Source organism: Myxocyprinus asiaticus, chromosome 30 (genome assembly GCF_019703515.2).
Source record: "Myxocyprinus asiaticus isolate MX2 ecotype Aquarium Trade chromosome 30, UBuf_Myxa_2, whole genome shotgun sequence".
In the NCBI taxonomy this organism is placed as follows: Eukaryota; Metazoa; Chordata; class Actinopteri; order Cypriniformes; family Catostomidae; genus Myxocyprinus; species Myxocyprinus asiaticus.
Window position 1 is genome coordinate 37,552,853 of NC_059373.1, and position 25,988 is coordinate 37,578,840.

At 39.4% G+C, this 25,988-nt stretch overlaps 1 protein-coding gene across 2 annotated transcripts in view; it reads right to left on the reverse strand.

The window, feature by feature from the left end:
• Positions 1–891: 891 nt before the first annotated feature.
• Positions 892–25,988, reverse strand: part of LOC127420694 (low-density lipoprotein receptor-related protein 12-like) — a 31,547-nt gene continuing 6,450 nt past the window's right edge. The window contains exons 2-7 of one of the 2 annotated variants that reach the window (XM_051663175.1): positions 19,701–19,757; positions 13,329–13,464; positions 11,275–11,477; positions 5,322–6,423; positions 4,529–4,661; positions 892–3,164 (exon numbers count right to left, since the gene is read on the reverse strand). In XM_051663175.1, the coding sequence (XP_051519135.1) occupies positions 2,238–3,164; positions 4,529–4,661; positions 5,322–6,423; positions 11,275–11,477; positions 13,329–13,464; positions 19,701–19,757 (2,558 nt within the window). In that variant the 3' untranslated portion in view covers positions 892–2,237. Of the gene's footprint in view, positions 3,165–4,528; positions 4,662–5,321; positions 6,424–11,274; positions 11,478–13,328; positions 13,465–19,696; positions 19,758–25,988 lie in introns of those variants that run through there. The other variant, XM_051663176.1, reaches the window with a different exon arrangement.

Consider the following 25,988-nt stretch of genomic DNA (forward strand, 5'->3'; position numbering starts at 1 on the left):
TCAGTGTTCATGACTTCACCATAAAAAAGAGACTGGGTAAAAATGGCCTGCATGGCAGAGTTCCAAGACGAAAACCACTGCTGAGCAAAAAGAACATTAAGGCTCGTCTCATTTTTGCAAGAAAACATCTTGATGATCCCCAAGACTTTTGGGAAAATACTCTGTGGACTGACGAGACAAAAGTTGAACTTTTTGGAAGGTGTGTGTCCCATTACATCTGGTGTAAAAGTAACACCACATTTCAGAAAAAGAACATCATACCAACAGTAAAATATGGTGGTGGTAGTATGATGGTCTGGGGCTGTTTTGCTGCTTCAGGACCTGGAAGACTTGCTGTGATAAATGGAACCATGAATTCCGCTGTCTACCAAAAAATCCTGAAGGAGAATGTCCAGCCATCTGTTCGTGACCTCAAGCTGAAGCGAACTTGGTTTCTGCAGCAGGACAATGATCCAAAACACTCCAGCAAGTCCACCTCTGAATGGCTGAAGAAAAACAAAATGAAGACTTTGGAGTGGCCTAGTCAAAGTCCTGACCTGAATCCTATTGAGATGCTGTGGCATGACCTTAAAAAGGCAGTTCATGCTCGAAAACCCTCCAATGTGGCTGAATTACAACAATTCTGCAAAGATGAGTGGGCCAAAATTCCTCCACAGCGCTGTAAAAGACTCGTTGCAAGTTATCGCAAACGCTTGATTGCAGTTGTTGCTGCTAAGGGTGGCCCAACCAGTTATTAGGTTTAGGGGGCAATCACTTTTTCACACAGGGCCATGTAGGTTTGGATTTTGTTTTCCCTTAATAATAACAACCTTCATTTAACAACTGCATTTTGTGTTTACTTGTGTTATCTTTGACTAATATTTAAACTTGTTTGATGATCTGAAACATTTAAGTGTGACAAACATGCAAAAAAATAAGAAATCAGGAAGGGGGCAAACACTTTTTCACACCACTGTATGTTTGGCTCAACTATCATGTTCAGATTAAGAGAAAATATAGTGTAAAAACTGCACAAATTACAAAAGCCACACTAAAAGTAGAACACATTGAAGCCAGTTTCAGTGTTGGCAGTTACTGCATTTTGCAATGCAGCTCTCAAATCTCATTTATGTTTTACAATATGGTGTCAAAAAATGCCAAGTTTGATAATGCTGATCTGATCGGTGACACACGAGAACTAATGATGTTAAATATTACTGCCATCAAACCTTACAAAGTGCATCTTAAAAGAAATATTCTGTGTTCAATACAAGTTATGCTCATTTAACAGCAATTAGAATAATGTTAATTTCCACAAAAATAATTTGGGCTTTTCCCTTGTTTATTTAAAAAAAAAAAGCTTGTTAAAATAATCTTTAATTATCGTTTATTAAATAAAAATTTAATTTAGGGACATACAATGGAAGTCCATAGCCAGTCCATAAACAATGAAATACCCACCATTTCAAAATTATAGTACTTTTGTATTTTATCATTTACAGACTGGCTCCATTCACTTCTACTGAAAGTGCCCTACTGTAACAGCAATTTCATTTATGATTATATTTTTTTAATATAAATATGGGATTCGTTGTAATTACTTTTTGTGGAAATCAACATTATGCCACAAATTCTGTTATTGAGCTTTACAAGTGACATGGACTACTTTTATGGTATTGTCTTTTCCTTTTTAGAGCTTTGTTGTTTCGAAGAAAGAAAATCAGAGGAGTTTAGAATGACACAAGGGTGAATAAATGACAGAATCTTTGATTTTGGGTGAACTATTATTTCAATTCAACAGCAATATCTGACATCAAAGTACAAATAACTTAAAGGTTAGGTAACACATCTCTGGCAGTGGTCGATGTGTTTAGTCTATCTTTGTTCCAAACTGCGCAGGATAGACATATTTGTGCTGCTTTCCCGGCTTGAGAACTGCAGAGTGACTTGCTCTATACACTACGTGATCTTAATTTGTCTTCAGAAAAATAGATTTTGACCTGGTAAACATCTCAACGAATACTAATATTGCACAGTGGAAGGGAGAGTGGGACCGGGGAGCTCTCGTACTCTTCTGTATGACACTTACAGAGTGGTCTTTAAAAGTACTTGAACTCTGAAGCTCTCAGAGTACACATGTCTTAAGACATTCCACCTCCGCTCCACTACAGGGTGACAAAAGAAATGGCAAGTTGTGAGCAGGGGAGTGTTTTAGAGTCATATGGGTCATGTACCGTGTCAGAAAGTTCCTCCAAGTCTTAACAGAGCAGCAGTGACTCATCATCACTTGTTTCCGTTTTTGCAGCTGCCTCTAGACAAGCATCAGGGATCCTTGCCGTGTGGACAATACCACAGTGTTCACAGGGGCCGTCCCTGCCCACCAGCCGGCCTCTTAAAGAGACCACAGGTGAGGCCAGGTGGGCCCTGAAGGCCTGCTCCAGGCCTGGTTCCAGCAGGGGTCTGGAGCTCTCATCACTGTCCAGAGATCCAGCGTCTGAAACGGGAATGAGGAGCTCCACATCGTCCTCTTCCTCACCCCTGACGCCGACACCAGTGCAGGCCGCACTTCCTTGCTCCAGCTGCCGCAGCGGGCTGTGATTCTGCCCTATGCTACTCGATCCGCCGTTCCCGGAGCGCCCTAGTGAGAAGCGGATCCAGCGGAGGCTGCGGCTGACCTGGCTGAGAGCACTGCTGAAGGGGCTCCTCCCAGAAGCGGCAGCAGAAGAGATGCAAGAAGGTCCATTCGCTCCTGAACTTTCTGAGATACTCTCAGAGATGCTGTTCTCCCGGCTGACCAGTGGAGCCGAGCTGGCAGAGATGGACACAATGGCTTCCACAACTGTGGTAGGGGGAGTTTTTTGCGGAAGCGGGGCCATCAGGCCTCCGACAGCTCCTGGAACGTCCCTGTGGGGATGGTGTTCGCTCTCAGTATCTGTGTCTTCAGAGTCCAGGGGCAAAAGTCCGCGGTGAGAGCCGAGTCGCTCTGTCTCGTGTGCTGTACTGCTGCCAGCAAGTCCTCCTTCAGTGTCTGCAGAAACCAGGGCTAGAGAACCAGACCGCGGCGAACGTGTAAAATTTAACAAGCGTCTCCAGATGTTACCGTGGCGGCCCGTGGTGGGGAGTCGGATTGAGGTGAAGCCTAGCTGAGAACGAACTGCCAGTCGGAGGTTTTCTAAAACAGATGCCTGAAATAATCAACAACAGGGAGTGTTACATAATGCTATACTAGAAAATGATGAACATGAAATAATGCAGTAACAGAGGCCTGAATTGTTAAAGATGCTGTAAGCTATTCTGTCCGTTCTAGAATTTCCACAAGCTGAAACACTGACTTAGGCACGCCCCCTCTTTCCAAATCCCCACACTCCAAAGATACCAAATAGGCTTTGAGACTGACACAGAACAGAAGCGGTTGTCAAAAACAACAGCAGTAAAATAATGCCCTCAACTGACAACTGTTATGAGCAACATGGAATAAAAATGGTGTTAAACATCAAAAATTTGCTGCAGCTACAACACTATGAGAATGCGCAAAATGACTGACAGGCAGAAACAGAGGCCGCAGCCCGCGGACACTTTTTTTTGTTTGCGGTTTACAGAGTCTAGAACCATCACAGAGTCCGGTGAGATATCTCACAATACTTATTTCATTAATATCTTTCAGGGAGTAGGACAATTTTTTGCATACCTTTCCAAAAATAGCTTACAGCACCTTAAAAGTCACATCATTAAAAATTAACCCCGAAGCAACAGTATCTTATCTTTGACACTAAATAGATGCACTTTGCTTTGGGGCGCAAAAAACAAATATGCAATAAATGAATGGGGTCAACTCTGATTTTGGTTAAAATTCTACGGACGGTTTTCACAACATTCTCCATCTAACCGCATATGGTTCTACAGAACAGTGTCCAAAGATGAGATCCACACAATCCATTTTCTAAACGTTTATCAGTCGAATAAAGTATAATTTTTGTTCTTTATAATCAGTTGCTGCTTTAAAAGTAAAGAGAAAAAATTCTAATCACACACAGCACAGATGCAGTGAAGGAATCATGTGACTCCTCTCTCATAACATCTCTTCTGAGACACTCGCTGAACTGCCGATATTCTTAAAGAGACAGTACCCTTTAAGTGCAAAACATTTTTTTAAAGCCAAAATGTGACAAATTATAAATTAAAATATACAATTTCATATACTATACTCTATATACATAGTGCTTGAAGTCTTATATGAATACCTCATACTGTAAAAGTTTTTTTTTTTTTTTTAAACCTACATGCAATTTATATTGTAACATTTATATTTTAAATCTTTTTTGTACACAAAGTATAGCAAACAATCATTAAAATGTTTTAAATAAATGAATTGCAATTAATAAAACACAGGAAATAAAATGCGTCTTATCTTATTATTCGAAGAAATATTCAAAGATAAAACAATTATAAAGATTAAAAAAAAAAAAAAATAATAATTTAGTTGCAGCCCTAAAATCTAGACTCCTTTGGACTAATTTGGTTAAAAACCAAATAATTTAACCTCAATTACCTGATTTCCGGAGCAGGCAGGAAAATCTTCCACTGGGGGGATCAGACCTTGAGCAATCAGCTGTCCGTAAGAGGGGGGAGCTTCTCTTCTCAGTAACTCAGCTTCCACCCTGGAGAGCTGGGTCTCAAATGACCTAGAAAAGGAACAAACCTATATCTTGGTAGTCGTCAAGAAGAAAAATTGTACCTTTTAGCAATTGGTTTTTATGTATCTGATCGGGGGTCAAGGTTTGGCTGGTTAGCTTTGTCAGTTAGCCCCTGCTGGTAGATGCTGTAACTACACTAGGATTGCCAAGTTTTTGCCATGTGAATGTGTGACGCTTGAGCATTTTGTGTGCTTCGATACAGGGTGCGTTTCACCTTCCGACCATGGTACCCCTTCAGCATTTTGCTGCTTCAATATGGGACACAATGTGTAATTTTAGACAAATACAGGATGCCCTGGCTAATATGGGACAGTTGGCAACCCTAAATTTCAACCCTACACAAACAAAAAGCATGAATCTTAGATGACATTCAAAAGTAGCTGTGTATTAGGAAAAAATAAGTTTAAAATAACTTAAAATCCACAAATATTACATTTTATTACAGTAGAAGACCTACTAGAGCCCTATTGTTGATGGGCTTTTAACAGTGTGATGTTTTTTGCCTTTCTTGCCAAGGAGTTTTAATATAGAGGGATCGGTAACAGTGATTCTATACGATAACATGTGGAGATTAAGTAAATTAAAGATAACTTTCTGGGGCTAACAAAATTATTAGCTATCTGTATGTGTGAAAGTATTTTTGCTTACCTGCGCTCAAACATCCTGAGTGAGTAGAGTTTGCAGGTGCAGCCCAGAGCAATGACCAGCAGCAGGCCGCAAATTAGACTTCCGATTACAGCAGCAGTGATGACTCTTGTGGGTACGATTACAGGGCAGCTCTCCTCATCGCTCCCATCCCCACAGTCATCTTGTGCATCACACACCCAGCTTTCAAACACACAGCGGTTGTTCTTGCAGTGGAAGTTTCCGGGCTGACATAAAAAGCAGTTCTTCTCATCCGAGCCGTTGGGGCAGCGGTTCTGGTAGTTGCAGCGGTCAGAGCGGGGATAACAGGCACCATTTCGTGAGCATGGGAACTCATCCTCCTGGCAGTTGCTGCAGTTGAGCTCATCCCGTCCACTGGGGCAGTGCCAGTAGCCGTCGCAGCGCTGTTGCTCAGTGTAGCAGCCCCAGTTCCCTCCACATGGTATCTCCCATGGCAGACAGAAGCCGTCTACTTGGTAAGTAACATTAAAACCTCGAGCTGCATTGATTTTGTCTGCGTTAAAGTGGATCCGAAGCTTTCCTGAAGATGAAACCACTGCAACAGGGGCTCGAGAGTCGAAGGCTGTCAGCACCCGCAACAGACGCCTGGGGTTCTCCTCCAACCCATCGTAGACTTTAACATAGTCACCATAGCCTGTGCCATCCAACTTAAAGTCCATGAAGCGCAGAATAACCTTACGGTGGTCACCAGTGTCGATCAGCCAGGTGCAGTTACTACCAGGGGGATAGAAGTCAGGATAGTTGGGTGAACTGAAAGTGCCGTAGAAGTTGCGCAGCCACTCGCCACAGGTGGGCACGTCACAGTCGATCTCGTCGCCCAGGTCCTGACAGTCAATGCTGCCATCACATTTGAGGGACTCTGGCAGGCAGGTGTAGACACGGGTGTAGCGTGAGAGGCAGGGGAACTGGTTGAAAGTGCAGGGCTGGAATGAGAAGAATGCGGAGGGGTTAGGCTGCATGCACAGCTCCTCGTCCGAGTTATCCCCGCATTCATCCATGGTGTTGCACTTCCATGACTCTGGGATACACTTTCCATTAGCACAATGGAATTGGTCCAGTTTGCAACTGGCTTCCTCTGATTTCCCTACAAATTACAAACAAATATGAAACATTTCATGGGAGATTTTAGAGGCTGTTATGCTTTATAACATGAGCAACAGCAGAAAGCAATTTATAGGCAGCTTAAATGGACAAAATCTTTATACAGCATCACTATAGCACTGAAATGCATTTACTCCGGGGGGGCATCTCAGAATTTTTTCTTTCACTTTAAGAACTTCCTTAAAGAAACAGCATTTCAATAACAATTTTTAAATTTTCAGAAGAAAAATACGAGTGTTGTTTGCCCATGAAAAACATGCCAACATAAAGCTAGGGTGTTCTATGTTGTTGACAGGACAGTACCATGCATTTGCTAGGGTTTTCAGTGCATTCCTTGGTAATTGCTAGGGTGTTTTAGGTGATCCAAGTCTCTGCGATATTCTGGTCTCTAGATATGACTCGGGTCCCTCCAATGTAAGTCTATGGGATTTTTGCCTATATTATCTTCTGCCAGGTGGAAACCGTATGACAAATTGCTTAGAAAAGTATACTGAACAAAAATATAAATGCAACAGTAAAATCTTTGAAATTGTTGCATGAGTTACAGTTCATTTAAGGAAATCAGTCAATTGAAAAATTAATTAGGCCCTAATCTAATCAATGCGTATGGAAAATTTCTGGGATCTTTTATTTCAGCTCATGAAACATGGGACCAACACTTTACATGTTGCGTTTATATTTTTGTTCAGTGTAAGAGCACACCTCTCCGTGGCACAAATGGTGCTGGATAAGTTAAGGTATTCATGCATTCCTTTCCATCAAACGCTCCATCAGAGTGTATAAGATGTGTTTTGAGGGTGTGGAATGGGCCAGGAATGTTTGAAATAAGGCAGGAATACAGTGAATAGGAATCACAACTGGGCTTCCTCTAGGAATGTGCGAGACTAGTCGACTAAACGGTTCTGATGCTTGTAGTCGACACTGGAATTACTAGTCAGTTAATATTTTTCCCCATTAAACTGTTCAACATTTTTACACATTTACGTTTGGCTTTATATTTTTACAAAGGCTGCAATTAAATTACTGTCATATTAATGTTACAAATTTGAAATATAATTAATACAAATATTTTTTTTAAAAAGAGGATATCTGGGGGGGCTGGGTCGCTCAGCGAGCATTGACGATGACTACCACCCCCGGAGTTGCGAGTTCAAATCCAGGGTGTGCTGAGTTACTCCAGCCAGGTCTCCCAAGCAACCAAAATGGCCCGGTTGCTAGGGAGGGTAGAGTCACATGGGGTAACCTCCTCGGTGGCAATTAGTGGTTCTCGCTCTCAATGGGGCGCATGGCAAGTTGTGCGTGGATCGCGGAGAGTAGCATGAGCCTCCACATGCTGGGAGTCTCCGCGGTGTCATGCACAATGAGCCACGTGATAAGATGCACGGATTGATTGTCTCAGAAGCGGAGGCGACTGAGACTTGTCCTCCGCCACCCAGATTGAGGTAACCGTGCCACCACGATGACCTACTAAGTAGTGGGAATTGGGCATTCCAAATTGGGAGGAAAAGGGAAAAAAAAATAAATAAAAAAAATACCAAGAGAGGATATCTGGAGCAGATAAAAAAAAAAGTTTCAAAGTTTCATTTCACCGCAGACTGCGCATGTTTCTTCCCTCTGTCACTAGCGGCGTGCGCAGGAAAATGTTCTCTCACTAGACAAGAAAACTCAGCAAAATGGCTTTAGTAATCACTTCGGTGGTGCGGGAATCTGATTTCCAAATGTTTGAAAGTCCCTGTGGATGTTTTCACATTTTAGTCTTCTTTACATCTGTGCATGCTTGTACGTTATTTTTCCGCTGTGCAGGCTTTTAAGCGCAGGATAGCAGCCTCAGGTGAGTCAAGTCCAGTCTTTCACCGGTCCATGTCGACATAATTTTGCTCATCAAAAAATGTATGCGCTTGAGTAAATAGCCAAGAAAATGACTGTTTTAAGCAAGGAATGCCATTTTTTTAAGAAGGCTATTTTCAACGAGGTGCTGACTGCTTAACGGGTTAAACTATCTTTTATTCTGTGTGCACGTCATGCTTAGAATACATTAGGTTTATTGTAGGCTACATCACAGGCCTATTTTTTCTATCCTATAGCAATTTTTTTTTTACATCCCAACTGTTATTAGTTAACGTTCTTTACAGAACAGCTGTCATATTAGATCAATGGCAAGATTTGGCTTAGCCTACCTGTTAATTATTTTCAACAATGTCCTGACTGTTTTAATATATTAAGCAACTTTTACTAGGTGAATTTTGTTTAGAACAGGCTATTATGGTAGACAATACACTATTCATTCAATTGTTTTCAATAAATAAACTTGTATTCGCTAAAGATGAAAGTGTCATGTTCTGTAATGTACAATGATGATAATGCAAGGCGAGCAGGTCACAGAAAAATTAGGGGTGTAACGGTTCTCTGTATAAAAAAAAAAAAAAAAAAAAAAAAAAAAAAAAATGAAACGTACGGTTTGCCACGTACAGTTTGGTAACATTGGCACCGCGGTTCACTTCAAGTTTATTGACGCATCTGGAGCACAAGGTTTTGAAAAGATAACAGAGCTTCAAATAAACACACACAGTTACAATCTCCACTAATGCACCTGAATGGATCTGTAGATGGATACACTCTGCCACATCACTGTTGAAAATGACAAGTGGAGAAAATGAGCTGCTGATCGAGAAGCCCCCTGCATTATTCAGGTCTCCTGTCTGCAGTCAATTACAACAGCGATGATCAAAAAACATTTACAAACAGGCACTGTTTGCAGACATCGCTCGATGCAACTGCGGTGTACCGTTAATTACGCCGAAATCACCGGGTAAAGATAGCGCGCGGCACGCACGGAGCCACAGATGAGCCGAAACTGCACACACTCCCTTTCGTTTTTAAGTAGGCACTCAGTGCTAATTCGGACAGGCATAAAACAATAACTAAAGCGAATGAGGTGTTCATTGCCAACGATATGTTTCCCTACTCTGCTGACGTAGATGTGTGATTTCCACGTATGATTAAAACACTCGAGCCACGTCACAACATCCCTCGTATCCATTTTAATAGCAAAGATCCTTCTATAGTGATGTACCAAATACATTTAAACTCAGTTTTTCACAATTCCTGACATTTAATCGTAGAAAACATTCCCTGTCTTAGGTCAGTTAGGGTCACTACTTTATTTTAAGGATGTGAAATATCAGAATAATAGTAGAGAGAATTATTTATTTCAGCTTTTATTTCTTTAAATCACATTCCCAGTGGGTCAGAAGATTACATACACTTTGTTAGTATTTGGTAGCATTGCCTTTAAATTGTTTAACTTGGGTCAAATGTTTTGGGTAGCCTTCCACAAGCTTTTCACAATTAGTTGCTGGAATTTTGGCCCATTCCTCCAGACAGAACTGGTGTAACCGAGTTAGGTTTGTAGGCCTTCTTGCTCGCACACGCTTTTTCAGTTCTGCCCACAAATATTCTTTCGGACTGAGGTCAGGGCTTTGTGATGGCCACTCCAATACCTTGACTTTTTTGTCCTTATGCCATTTTGCCACAACTTTGGAGGTATGCTTGGGGTCATTGTCCTTTTGGAAGACCCATTTTCGACCGAGCTTCAACTTCCTGGCTGATGTCTTGAGATGTTGCTTCAATATATCCACATAATATTCCTTCCTCATGATGCCATCTATTTTGTGAAGTGCACCAGTCCCTCCTGCAGCAAAGCACCCCCACAACATGATGCTGACACCCCCATGATTCACGGTTGGGATGGTGTACTTCGGCTTGCAAGCCTCACCCATTTTCCTCTAAACATAATGATGGTCATCATGGCCAAATTTTAAATATTTAAAAATTTTAGTTTCATCAGACCAGATGATATTTCTCCAAAAAGTAAGATTTTTGTCCCCATGTGCACTTGCAAACTGTAGTCTGGCTTTTTTATGGTGGTTTTGGAGCACTGGCTACTTCCTTGCTGAGAAGCCTTTCAGGTTATGTCGATATAGGACTTGTTTTACTGTGGATATATATACTTGTCTACCTGTTTCCTCTAACATCTTTACAGCGTCCTTTGCTGTTGTTCTGGGATTGATTTGCACTTTTCGCATCAAACTACGTTCATGTTTATATGTGTTTATACTTGCGTTTGTACAGATGAACAAATGTACCTTCAGACATTTGGAAATTGCTCCCACGGATGAACCAGACTTGTGGAGGTCCACAATTTTTTTTCTGAGGTCTTGGCTGATTTCTTTTGATTTTCCTATGATGTCAAGCAAAGAGGCACCGAGTTTGAAGGTAGGCCTTAAAAAACATCCACAGGTAAACCTCCAATTGACTCCAATTAGCCTATCAGAAGGTAACTGCCTAAAGGCTTAACATCATTTTCTGGAATTTTCCAAGCTGCTTAAAAGGTACAGTTAACTTAGCGTATGTAAACTTCTGACCCACTGGAATTGTGATAGTCAATTAAAAGTGAAACAATCTGTCTGTAAACAATTGTTGGAAAAATTACTCGTGTCATGAACAAAGTAGATGTCCTAAACGACTTGCCAAAACTATAGTTTGCTAATATTAAATCTGTGGAGTGGTTAAAAAATGAGTTTTAATGACTTCAACCTAAGTGTGAGTAAACTTCTGACTTCAACTGCATTTCTAATCACTAATAACCTCTTTTACTATATCTCAAGTCAAGCTAGTAAGTTCTTGAAAAGCAGGTCATTTTTCAGTAATCAAATACAGCTTAAAGCAGAAAGCATGCTCACAAGTGTCGCATGGCAGCACCACACAGCGAGACGTCTATGCAACTGCATCCTGATGCAGCCATATCTAACAGAATATAAATAGCAGGTCCTACCTGTTATGTAAGAAAGCCTGAAGCCCTTTCCAGTCATGCTGTCATCAGAGTGGAACTTGATCCACACATGATCCTGAGATGAGATGTATGGAGCTGGCATGGATGAGCCACAGGCCCGGTATCCATCCAGGTTCTTGTAGGTTCCAATGGAGATCCAATCCAAACCACATCGGTGCGAGCTCTGAATCTCAAAGTCCTGGAAACTAAAGAAAACAACCAATTTGTTGGTAAGGGAATGTTTGGAGATTGTGAACGTGCACAACAGTGTATGAACATACAGCATCATAATCATAAAAATGAAACAACTCTTTAATAATTTCAGAAGTTCATTATGACAAGAAACAGAATTGGCATCTTGTGTATTGTTACGTGTGAACTCAAACAGCAAATGATCATGACTTGCAGATGTATTCTAATTAAACAGTATAAGGGAAATCACGTGGCACTTTTTATTTTTCTTAGTATGCATCAATTAAAAGAAATGTAAAATGCAATTCACACAACACAATTACTTATACTAATAAATAAACCACTACTATGATAAAAAAAAATTCTGAGATCAAAGTCATTTTGATATTTTTTCTGGGACTAAAATTAAAACAATGTCTAAGTGGTGTAAGCGTCCAGAGACATTGATTAGTCTCATTAAAAACTGAAATTCCTGAAGAAAAAAAACAATGACATTAGTTTGTATTAATATTTAATAAATTTCTTGAAAAAGGGGTGACATTTTTGTTTTAAAATATTACTAATATAAATGTGTGTATATAAATGTGTGTAAATATATATATTACAATATAATATAAAACTTTTGTTCACCAAAGTCAGATGGTGTAACCAACATGCAGGTAGCCATTATGTTGTCATGTGCCAAAAAATACAAAAATGTTACATTATGAAAAGGCACATTTTGTTCAGGTCAAATTGAGTGTCCTTATGAAAACTGCTTGATAATAGTGTCTCAAATTCATATTTGTAATAATAATAAATTAAAAAAATACCTTGAAAGAGTTTAAAAACTAATTTTTTTAATGACTAAGTTATTTATATTCATGTCTATTCAATCTTAATACCTTTTACTTGGTTACACCAAATGACATCTTTACAGTCATTAATTTAATTTTTTTTTTTTTTTTTTTTGTAGAAAATGCTCATCTTTTTACAATTTATGAAACCAACATGGACACAAAGTTTTATTTCTAAATTGAGACATTTTAAACTAGATTTTTAAAAGATTTCTAATTTTTAATCACCTCGGACAACCGTTTTGGTCAATGACCTATAAAAAAAAAATTAAATTAAAAACAAATTATAAATGCTGCTGGAAAAAGCCTTTCCAAACTCAAGACCAATATAAAAGTAAAAGATGTAACTGTGTGATGATCATGCGTGTCTCAAAAGTGTCCAATCATCTTTACAAGACAGGGTGCACATGGTTCTCATAGGCAGAATAAGCAAGGTTACTGTGTTTACCAGAAAATCACATCCTGTTGAAAACAAATGACCACTGGGTCTATTTTTATGCCGGTTACCATGGACACCATGTTCGGATAAAGATGCAAACAAATGCTCAGGCTGAGGCAAGACAGAGCAGATGCAGAAACAAATATAGAAATAAAGTTAAAACTAGTTCAACGAAGAAGTGTGAGGTAGCAATAACTCTTTCCCAGAATACAGATATACCATCATTCCTCCAAGCTGACACAGAATACTAAGAATTTCCTTTGAAAAGCAAATGACAAAGATAGAAAAATAAATCTTCTTTAGTGTTGCACTTCTGTTTCTATGAAAGCAGAATGTTATTTACTATTCAAGCAAGAGCGCTTGTGGAGCAGATGCTATGAAAAATGTTGGCTTGCCTTAATTTGCAAACAAATTCCACAACTGCAAAATTACAGTGAATAAGGCCATAATTCAACAAAGTAGGGTGGTTGAGCCTATAATTTAGGCAAATCATGAATGCTATGTTCACTACAGTAAATATTTTCAGTTATTGATTATGTTAGAACAGTGGTGAATATTGTATTAACTGCATTATTGTGTTGAGATGTTACCTGATGGTGATTATTTCACCAGGGTTGGCTCTGATGTTCCAGCTGCAGTTGATGCAAGACGGGTACTCAAAGGGCCAGCCAGGGCTGGTTATCACTCCACTGGATGCCCTGATCTGCTCAGCCACATCCCCACAGGCTGTTGGCAACAACGCAAATATAACGGTTAGTGCCACGGACAAGTTTCAAACACATTCATGGTGGTTAATTCAGAATAGCTGTTCCAAAACCTAGAGAGCTGCACTGGTGTCTACACAGCAGTGGCGTGCAGTCAGCCCCTTCAAACCCTTCAGTGAAGGGGTGACATACAGTGCTGTGAAAAAGTATCTGTAAAAGTATCCTGATTTCTTCTATTTTTGTGTTTTTTCATACTAAATTGGTTTAGATCTTTAGACAAGACACAACATAATACAAAGGCAACCTGAGTAAACACAAAATACAGTTTTCAAATCTTTTTTTTTATTGAAGCAAAAAAAGTTATCCAACACCTATATCACCCATGTGAAAAACTAGCTGCCCCCTTAAACTTAATGGCTGGTTGTGACACCTTTAGCAGCAACAACTGCAACCAAACGCTTCCAATAACTGGGGATCAGTCTTTCACAATGCTTTGGTGGAATTTTGGCCCACTCTTCTTTGCAGAACAACTTTAGTTCAGCCACATTGGAGGGTTTGGGCATGAACTGCCCATTTAAGGTCCTGCCACAGCATCTCAATTGGGTTCAAGTCAGGACTTTGTCTAGGCCACTCCAAAACTTTAATTTTGCTTCTTTTGAGCCATTCAGAGGTGGACTTACTCCTATGCTTTGGATCATTGTCTTGCTGCATAATCCAGTTTACTTGAGCTTCAACTCACGGACTGATGACCAGACATTCTCCTTTAGAATTTTCTGGTAGAGAGCAGAATTCATGTTTCCCTCAATTATTGCAAATTGCCCTGGCCCTGAAGCAGCAAAGCATCCCCACACCATCACATTATCACCACCATGCTTGAGCATAGGTATGATGTTCTTTTTGTGGAATTCTGTGTGTGATTTATGTCAGACGTAACAGGACCCGTCTTTCAAACAGTTCCACTTTCAACTCATCAGTCCACAGAACATTCTCCCAAGAAGTTTGAGGATCATCAAGGTGTGTTTTGGCAAAATTCAGGCGAGCCTTAATGTTCTTCTTGGTTAGCAGTGGTTTTCATCTCACCACTCTTCCATGGATTCCATTTTGGCCAGAGTCTTTCTGATAGTGGTGTCATGAACAGTGACCTTTATTGATGTGAGAGAGGCCTGCAGTTCCTTGGATGTTGTCCTTGGCTTTATTGTGACTTCCTGAATGAGTCGTCGCTGTGCTCTTGGAGGAATTTTGGAAGATCGGCCACTTCTGGGAAGGTTCACTACTGTGCCAAGTTTTCTCCATTTTGAGATAATGACTCTCACTGTGGTTCTTTGGAGTCACAGAGTCTTTGAAATAGCTTTGTAATACATCAGTCTAAGAAGGGTTACAATCACCTTTTTCCTCATGATTTCTGGAATTTATTTCAACCTTGGCATAGTGTGCTACTGGATGAGACCTTTTAGCCAACTTCATGCTGCTGAAAAAGTTATATTTAGGTGTTGATTTGATTGAACAGGATTGGCAGAAATCAGGCCTGGGTGTGTCTAGTCCAGCTGAACCCCATTATGAATGCAGTTTTATAGATTTGGGGATTTAGTAACAAAGGGGTCAAATACTTTTTCACACAGGCCCAGTTGGTATTGGATAACTTTTTGGCCTCAATAAATAACATCATCATTTAAAAACTGTATTTTTTGTTTACTCAGATTGCCTTAGTTTTATGTTAGATTTTATTTGAATTTTTGAAACAATTTACAGTGTTCGTACAGATGCTTCTGATTCAAGGACTTTCAAGGACTTCAAGCACATTTTTATTTGTTTTCAAGGACTATGCTCAAGATGTCATTAAAACCAATTCTTTATTTGTTAATTTTAAATAAAATTTTTATTCATTCAACTAATTTATTTTTATAAAACACTACTTATTACAAGTACAACATACCTCAATGTGCATCTTTAACTACATATTCTCACAGTAACATTCATGACGAAATTGATGTGCAATTGTAGTGTGCTCCCTTAAAACGCATTTTACTTTCCTACAAAAGTGAATAACTACGTCCATAAACAGTAGTCCATATGACTCGTGCTATGTTCCATGTTTTCTAAAAGTCACACAACAGATTTATGTAAGGAACTGACCGAAATTGCAAATGGGTCATTCTCAAAAAAATGTGGCTTTCCAACTTACAGAATATTGAAATTTTCCATTCAGTTCAGTTTTTGCCTATAAACGCTGAGGGTAAACATTTTGTATTAGCAGAGTGACAGAAAATCCAACCAATCAAATGTATTAGTTTCACATTGGGGGTTGGGTGTCAGCAATCTGCACCTTCACAGCTTCGATGAGGTGTTACGCTTTGAACGCAAGTCATGAAAGTTTCCCTTACGATGAACAGTGGGACATGTCCAGCTACAGGCAGAGCAAGCAGTCTTAAATCCATGGATGATTTACCAGGAAGAATCTAAATGACATTTCTTTTCTTCAAAAGAACCGCTTGTGGGACAGTTAAGGATTGAAGGGGTACCTGGTTTACGCGCCGCACGTTACTGCTACATATCATCCTAATTGTAATATAACCTCTTATTTGACTCCTTTCAATGATATACATTGACAGCAACTTCATGGTCCACACAAATAGTGCCCAGAAGTGAAACACACAGGAGTTTAATTACAATTAGCTGCAATGTTAGCATGGTGCTAAACTAGGGGTGTCCAAATTCCGGCCCGAAGGCCATCTGTGGCCCTCCAACTGCTCCGATGCGGCCCACGAGAGACTTTAGAAATAGAACAGAATTAGGCCTGCTTTGGAGAAATTATCTGAAAATCATATTCTGGGCACTGGAAGTCGCTATCACGTACAGCTGCTATTTACAGCGCATCGTCTCTGCTAGTGTGTTCTGTCGTCACAAGCTTCATCCACTGGCAGAGTTCAACAGAAGTTTGGAATACTACTTATTTCCAAGGATGAAGCACCCCGCAGAAAGAATGATGCATTTATTTAAGGATTGACATCAGGTTAGATACTTTACTCGTTCTTGTAAAAATGTCGCGATACCTCACATCATACAACAGAGTAAAGCTGCTGTTGTGCGAGCGGCTGAACAATTTGAGCACACACGGAGATGTGTGAACCGAGCATACTCTTCCAGAACGTCCTCTGTAGCACTGGGAAATATACTGTAATTAATTGGTTCGTTCTGATATTTAGTTGAAACAAGAAAAATTATTCACGGGCTTCCCAGCGCCATTTGAGTGAGGACATACTGTAGAAGAGAGCGCTTAAAACACTTGCACATCTGTGCCTGATGCGCGCGCTCAGCTCACAAATGCACGTCTACAAAATAAAATGAAGCGCCATAATTTTGATCAAATTAAAATCGTATTTGTAACACAAGTAACAACAAAACAGAAGTTATAATTGTATAGCTATAGAGTAATTGCTTGAAAAATAAAGAGTAATTCCTTGCATCGCTTCATAAAGTGATCAAATGTAATCTGATTCTGATTATTGTGATGGGTCACACCCAACACTTAGTAGCAGATCTATTTGTTCTTTGCAGTGCCACTGAATGGACATCAATGTGAATAAGTGAATATAATATTTTGTATAAGAGGCATCACTGTTCCATTATAAGAGTTCTTTGTGAGTGAAATACCCTTTCCTTTATTTACATATAGGGCCTACACGAGCATACCACAGAGCACAAATTATGATTAAAACTTGCATTATATTAAGCGTACAATATAAAGATTATGCATAGTGGCAATCTAGTAGCTTCTAGACATTTTTTAAATTATTACAGTGATGTGGCCAGCAGCACCTTATTTTTTTCTGCATTTGACTCCCAATCGAAAAAGATTGGACACCCCTGTGCTAAGCTAACACCTGCTATCAAAGTTACCTTAGATTTTGGCTGAAATGAGGTGTCTTAGAAGACAGCATAAATTTAAAGAAAAATAAATCCTACTGTATGGAACAGGCTTGGTGTCTGTAACATGACTTAAATCAAATTCCCTTTCAAGGCAAGTCAGTCCACCTGCCGGCCATCTTTGAAACGCTCCCGGGCAACTACATTCTATGTAAACAAGTGGCATAAAAGAACTGTTCCTATCTACTTGAATGGGGAAAGAACGAAATCTCCAAAATGGTTTGTCAAGACTACGATCAAAGAACATATTTCAAATCAGCAGTAAAATCTGACAACAATGGCATCATAAATTGTGATTCTTTAGCTCAGATCACGCTAAAAAAGCCACTATTTTTAGGCTGGTTCAGCTAATGCGCATGACCGTTCTTAAGTTGACTGACAGGCAATGTTAGGGCTAAGTATTGATACAGATTTCCTGATTAGATTCGATTCACAAGCACTAGATTCGATAGAAATTCAGATGGGTATATTTCAGTTATAATGTCCCTTTTGCTTAGATATGAAAGAAAATATCTCACAGTTAATACTTTTAATTATACTGGGGACCTTCTAACTAGGTACATTATGGAAATATTAATTTCACAAATTATATTTTATTAGTTTTTTGTCATTTTGGTCACATTTTAGTTAAGAAATCCATGTATTCAATCAATAAGCATGATATTATATTGCATATACTATTTTCCGTTTCATGTTTATTGTTTAATTGCATCATTTTTACTATTTAAATTACGGGTATTTACACTGATTTGTTGGACACGTGTTAAAAACCGGCACTGTCTCTTTAAGAACTGGCAGTTCTGTAAAGAGCACCTGTAGATGAGCGCATGTTGACAAGAGAGACTCGAATGGCTTTATCTCATCCGTGCTATGCGTGATTAGAATTAAATGTTTCTTTTTTGTTGTTTGTGATCATAAACTGACTGTAAAGAACAAAAAGGATATTAAGAGAGACATTATTCAACGCCAAATGGGTTGCGTGGATCTCGTCTTTGGACAAACATTACACAGAACAACTTTTATTCTCAACGCACAGTGAAATGATCTTGCTGCTGAATACTTCACCACTATACTAAATCACTGTTGAGTGAAATCTGAACATTTATCATTTGCATAGCGCAAAATTTGGTTGCAAATGCAAGCGATTTACTCTTGCAGTGGGTTGCGCAAAGAGTAAAAGATCGACCTTGGGATTTAAAAATTAACATCGAGGGGCCTGGGTACCTCAGCAAGTAAAGACGCTGACTACCACCCCTGGAGTCGTGAGTTCGAATCCAGAGTGTGCTGAGTGACTCCAGCCAAGTCTCCCAAGCAACCAAATTGGCCCGGTTGCTAGGGAGGGTAGAGTCACATGGGGTAACCTCCTCGTGGTTGCTATAATGTGGTCCGCTCTCGGTGGGGCACGTAGTGAGTTATGCGTGGATGCCGCAGAGAATAGCGTGAAGCCTCCACACGCACTGTCTCCGCGTTAACGCGCTCAACAAGCCACGTGATAAGATGTGTGGACTGATGGTCTCAGACGCAGAGGCAACTGAGATTTGTCCTCCGCCACCTAGTCACTACGCCACCTCGAGGACTTAGAGTGCATTGGGAATTGGGCATTCCAAATTGGGGAGAAAAAATAAAGAAATAAACAAAAATGAAGACTGCGATGCATCACAAAATCTAGATTTTTACCCACCCCTATGCAATGTCTGTATCTAAAAGTTGATCGGCTCTTTTACCTGTAAGCCGTGACTTCCTTTTCTACATCGGCTGGCCGTTCCAATTTCTCCCATTCATTTTTATACCAGTGGTTCTTCTCGGTCTAAACAGTCTCCACTATGATGCCTTAAAATGGGGTCTAAATGTTGTCTAAGGCAAATCACCAGGTTTTGAAACAGAGCTAGCGTGTGAAATTATTCGTAAATTCAATATATAACAAATTAATACATTGTTAAAGGTTTTGCAATTAAACCCAGTAATGTGGGATCTCATCATTTACAGAGATTCACTATTCTCTGCAATGCTAAAAATACAGCTGGTCTGCAGAACAGAAAGTAGCAGGTGATCTTCCAGTTAATAGTTACCCAGGCAAGAGAGAACATGTGCATTGCAGACTAATCCGAGCAAAATATCATGATCCGGTATATGCCTTACATTCCTTTGTCAAGAGCACCTAGTGATCTGTGCTGAGACACATACAGCTGCCTACGAGCTGCTTCTGAACACTTTGAAGCTGAAGATATTGTGTACAGTTGGTCCACATTGTGCTGAAGCAGAGATGATTAACCAAATTGATTCATTACACTAATGTGTGTGTAAAACAATGCTGTGGTTAATAAACAGACTTACCATTTGACATCCCTGATACATATACATTCTCACTGCGTTGTGAAGAAACTGCATTTCCTGTAAGGACAGAAAAAAACTAAATAAGACATGACGCTTCAGTGTCACAACTCACAAACCAATATGCGCAGATGAGACGAAATTTTTAAGTGTCTGGTGGCCAGTCCGAGACACCTCAGCAGGACTTTTAAAACCCAAGCTTGAAATTTCATCCACAGTCCTCGGGGGAAAATAAAAAAAAATAAAATAAAAAAAAAGAGAAACAATGTGGAGTTGTTATCAAAGCATGTTTAACATAACACAGCTTGTTACCAGGCTGACCCAGAATGCTTCCCACATGTATGAAGCATCTTAGCACTATTTAATACAAACACACACATCAAGTTTGAAGACACATTATTTGTGGTTAAAATGCACACATAAGACTATTCTGACCAAGTCTGACACCAATATTGAAATGGATTAATATGACACATTAATCCAGAGAATAGACATCTCTGTAGAACTGGTAAACTGTTATAGCATGTTGTGACCTGCACCTAGTTTGTGACCTTGCCAATAATAGACCCAATGTCTTGTTCCAAATGTATTGAAGAATGTCATCAAAATTGTATAACCCTTGGCTAATATTTTGACTTTGAACTAAGGCTGGGCGATATGACAATATATATTGTGGCAACGATATATAGTGTCAATCAATACGGATTTTGCTATATCGTGTATTTCGCGATATGTTAATATTCATGTGTGCAACGTGGGCTTATCTATCAATGGGCAGGGATTCACGTAAGACAGAGAGAATTTAAGAAATGATGGTAAGGGTTTAAAAATGTTCACAGAACGTCCAAGCAAATTCAATTACATTCATCTTGAGGCGAGTCACGTGATGCCATGCGAGGTTCGGACGTGTGAACGGCAAGCTTTTGATATAAACCGGTGAGATTCGATACACTCTGTTCCATAACTGTTCTAGGAAGACAATATGTCAAAGAATTCAATATCCTCGGACTCTGGGAGACATTAAAAGACACTTACGTGTTCAAGCCGATGCCTCTCCGGGCCTCGAGCCAGGGACTCGATTTGGCCGGAGAGGTGAAAGAGATTCGCCAAGAATTGCTGAGCGTATTGGCAATGCTGACGAAGGTCGTTGCTGACTTGGAGGATCTTGCTGCAATAATGCGAAATTCACTGAGATGGTTACAAGTGTGCAGGATGCTGAGAAACAGATCTATTATCTGGAGTCGTCAGACAGGGAATTAGCTGCTTATCCGCTAGTGACCAAGGCGGATTTGGAGCGCATCTGGGAGAAGCTGGAGGATTTGGAGAATCGTAACTGGCGGAATAACGTCCGAATAGTTGGAATTCCTGAGGGAGCAGAGGGTCAGAATATGGTGGAATTCCTGGACGGGCTCTTTACGAATCTGCTTGACATAACAGGCCATAAGCTGGAATTCAAGCGAGCTCACAGGGTCCCGGCTCGGCGATCCACTGAGGGAGACAGGCCCTGATCAATTCTGGCCATTTTTTTTTTATTAATTGTTTTGTGTGTGCTGGTTCCGCTAGAGGCTGGAGTTTGATTTGTGGAGGAAAACACCTTCGGAACAGTTATGTGGTTGAATCTACACATTCTTTGTGTTTACCCCGCCTATTGGCTGGAGTTTGTTTTATAGATTATCTTCTGTTGTGTAATTCTGTCTTACAAAATTTGTATAGATACACCGGACTTGAGCAATCCAATGGCAAATTTGTCGCGGGGGCTCTCGTAGGCATACATGGACTGTTTGAGTTTAGAGGGATGGACACTGGTTGGCACTGTCGTGCGCAGGGTTAATGCGCACGTTTTTCTTTTTTTCCTGTTTGTTTGGTTTGGGGGGCAGTTTGGGGTTTGACTGTTGCACTAATGTTGGGATGTAGTCTTTATAAGTTTATTTTTGACACAATCTATTTTTTCCTAATATATCAAAATGTCAAATGTTAGTATGTGTGGACTGTCTCTCTACATGGAATGTGAATGGGTTGGGGCACCCCATAAAAAGAAGGAAAGTTATTTATCGTATGATAAGATGTAGTGTTTCTTCACGAAATGCATCTTTCCCCGCAGGAAGCTGAAAAATTTGGGAAGATATGGGGTGGACGTTTTTTTTTTTGCTGGCTCAAGTAAGAGCAGAGGAGTCATTACACTGAGAAGTAAACAATCTACAATCTACAATTCAAATGTCTCAAACAGATTAAAGATAAATTAGGAAAGTAGAAGGCTGGGGTTTAGGGACTTATTTGCTAAAAAATGGGGCAAATATTTAGTTTTTTTGGGGAATTCTCGGGGAGGGGATGTGGAGAGTGTAGTTTAGTTTAATCATGTATGTTTATTATTATTTTATTTATTTGTTTATGTATGTGTATATATATATAATAAATATATTGTGTATGTATGTGTATGTATATGTGTGTGTGTGTGTGTGTGTGTGTGTATATATACATATATATACACACACACATACACACACACACACACACACAATTATTTTTATTTATTTTATTTTTTTGGATTGTGTGTGTTATGTGGGACCACAGGGGTGTTCGTTAGGGGTCAGGATGGGATTGTATTAGTAGGGTTTAAATGTAAAATGTTGATTCTTTATATATGTGAGTTTTTTTTCTACTGTCATATACATATGAATCAATAAAAATGTTAATTACAAAATAAGAAATTAGGAAGAGTCATTGTAGTTTTAGCAGAAATGCAGGGGCAAAGTTTGATTTTGGCAAATATTTACGCACCTAACGCTGATGATCAGGGCTTTTTTATAGATCTTAAAAAAGGGATGTTGCAAGCCACTGACAACCCTCATGATACAATATTGGGAGGAGACTTTAATCTATTGATGGACTCAGTCCTTGATCATAGTGAAGCAAAAGTGTGTAAGCCCCCTAGAGCAACACTGATGCTTCAGAGGATGTGTAATAATCTTGGTCTTACAGATATTTGCAGACTTTTGAACCCATCTGGTAGGGGCTATAAATTTTTTTTTTTCATCAGTTCATAAGATTTATTCTAGAATAGAGTTTATATATATATATATATATATATATATATATATATATATATATATATATATATATATACCCAAGTCCTTCATTTCATCTGTTGTGGATTGCTCAGTTGGAAACATCTTAGTCACATATGAGAAAAAGAAATCATGTAGTTGGTGCTTTAATGTATCCCTTTCGCAAAATCCTGAATTCCAACAAATGTTAAAGACTGAAATCAATGTTTATATGGAGACCAACTGGTCCTCAGTATCCTCTGTGGGCATGGCTTGGGAGGCACTTAAGGCAGTTCTTAGGGGTCGGATCATACGGTATGCCTCATTCATCAAAAAATCCAAAGCACAAGAACTCGTGGATTTGGAAGGGAATATTAAAAGTGCCGAGGCAGAGCTAAAGTGCCGAATGTCGTCTGATGGCCTCAGAGAATTGACCTGACTGAAATACAGATATAAAACTATTTTGTCACGGAAGGTGGAGTTTTGGCAATTCAGGGCAAGACAGTCATACTTTGAATCGAGGGACAAAGCAGGGAAGCTTTTGGCTAGATATATAAAGCAGAGAGAGTCTTTTTCTACCATTCCCTCAGTGAAATCTGCTGGTGATGAAATTTTTACCTCAGCCATTAATATTAATAATGCTTTTAAAGTATTCTATCTTGATCTCTATAGTTCCACATCTTCGTCTACTGATGAAGATATTAGAAACTTTGTGGAACCATTAGAACTCCCTAAACTGACGACTGAGCAAAACAATTATCTTGATTCTGAGATAAACTTGGAAGGAGCTTGGCGAGGTAATTAAGGCCTTGCCTACAGGCAAGACTCAGGGCCTAGATGGCTTTACCGCTGAATTTTTTAGAACTTATGCTACAGAATTGGCTCCACTTTGGTTAGAAATTTATACGGAATCATTAAAGAATGGAAAGCTTCCGTCAACCATGACACAAGCCCAGATCAGTCTGATTCTTAAAAAGGACAAAGATCCAAGCAAGTGTAAGATTTACCGTCCAATTTCCCTGATCCAACTAGATGTAAAAATATTGTCAAACATTCTGGCTAACCGATTAAGTTATGGCATCTCTTATACATATAGATCAGGTGGGGTTTATTCGGGGCTGCAGCTCTTCTGATAATATTAGGCATTTCATCAATATCATGTGGTCTGTGGCGAATGATTAGACTCTGGTCGCTGCCATCTCACTTGAAGCTGAAAAGGCATTTGATATGGTAGAATGGGATCATCTTTTTGAGATTTTGGAAATATATGGGTTCAGGAATACTTTTATTAGATGGATTAAGTTACTTTACAGACACCCGGTAACGGCGGTACAAACAAATGGATTAATTTCAGATTATTTTACTCTGGATAGGGGCACCCAGCAGGGTTGCCCTCTTTCCCCGTTATTGTTCTGTCTTACCCTGGAACCATTAGCAGACGCGATAAGAAAGGAGGATGATTTTCCAGGGGTGGTGGCGGGAGGTATGGCACATAAGCTTTTGCTTTATGCTGATGATATTTTATTATTCGTCACCGACCCCATTATATCTATGCCTTGCCTCCACAGAATTATTAATTCCTTTTCTAAATTCTCAGGATACAAAGTCAACTGGTCTAAATCCGAAGCTTTGGCTCTGACAGCATACTGCCCAGTAATGGCTTTTCAGCCGGGTGCCTTCCAGTGGCCCAAACAGGGCATTAAGTATTTGGGCATTTTATTTCCAGCAAATATGTCTGATTTAGTTAGAGTTAATTTTGACCCCTTAATAAAAAGAATCGAGCGATGTGGGCAGGTGGGCTTCATTACATTTAATTATGATTGGGAAGGTTAATGTTATTAAAATGAATTGTATTCCAAAATTTAACTACCTGCTACAATCTCTCCCTGTAGATGTCCCCCTCTCTTATTTCAAGCAATTTGATAGCATGGCGAAGTCCTTCATTTAGAATGGTAAATGTCCCAGATTACATTTTAATAAATTACATAGGCCGATTGAAAATGGTGGGCTAGGCCTACCCGAGATTTTGTTTTATTATTATGCATTCGGTTTTAGACATTTTGCTCATCAGGGTTTTTCCTGGATCAAAAAGAGGCAGAGGTGATACCATCCTGATCATGTGCACACATACACTTGTACCATGCCTTCCACTGGCTGAAGCAAACACTTACAAGCAACATATTTTAGGTGTTCTAATAATTAGATTATTGAAGAAAATGACAATTATCAACTTATATTTAATTAGCATATTTAATTAAAGCTAACCTGTTTAACATTTAATTAAATACAACATAACAGCTAATGTGTTCATTTATAGTTAACAAACAGCAAACTTGATAAAGATCATCTCTGATCTCAGGTATGTGGGTGGGTATGGTGGGAAGGGACGATGTGTAGAGACCAATCGGCCACTGTTTCACAGCTTGGATTGGACTGATCGCTTAGATTGACAGGTCTTGATTTAACATGCGCACAACTGAAACAGTGCTGGATCTTATTACTTGTTACTTATTCTATGTAATTATGTTTCTGGTTTATTGTGGCATTTACAAATGCAAGTAGTTCTTAGGTTCATTAAACCCTTAGATCACTTGTTTGGAGAGTTTTTTGGACTTTTGATAAAAATAAAAAAAAAAAGGCTATCTTGGTTCCAAATGCCATAACTTGCTTTGAGATAATACAAGATTTTGCCCAGATACAGTTGACATGATTGTAGTCATCATGTCAAGCATGAATAATTAAAATGAATAAATAAACTACATCACTTTCTCAGCAGTGTTGTAACATAAGAGCCTCCAAACTTGAGATGTACGTTTGCATTTTTGAGAAAATCAAGATTATGCATGGTTAGTAATTTTCTGAGTCACTGAAATAAGGCCATGAAGCACATAATAGATTTTGTAGACTCCAGTTTTCGCTCACAAAATTAAATTTGAGACACTTTGTGTTAGAAAGGCCATATCGGATCACGCTCTTCTTCTGAGGTAAATTCACAGCGTGTCTTCTTCCAAAAACGATAATGAGCTCAAATGGGAAAGACTGTACCCCTCGTTGGTTTCATATGGATTACACAATCAGAGAATATTTGTTTTTGATTTAAATTGGTTCATTTAAAGTAGACAATTCAAGCTTTCTTTAGACATATCTCTCATGTCTGTGAGGCAAGAATACACGGAGTTTCGGTTCATTTTCATGATGCGCTCCAGACAGAAGTTCACGGAGACTGAGACGGCAGAAAGCGCATCCT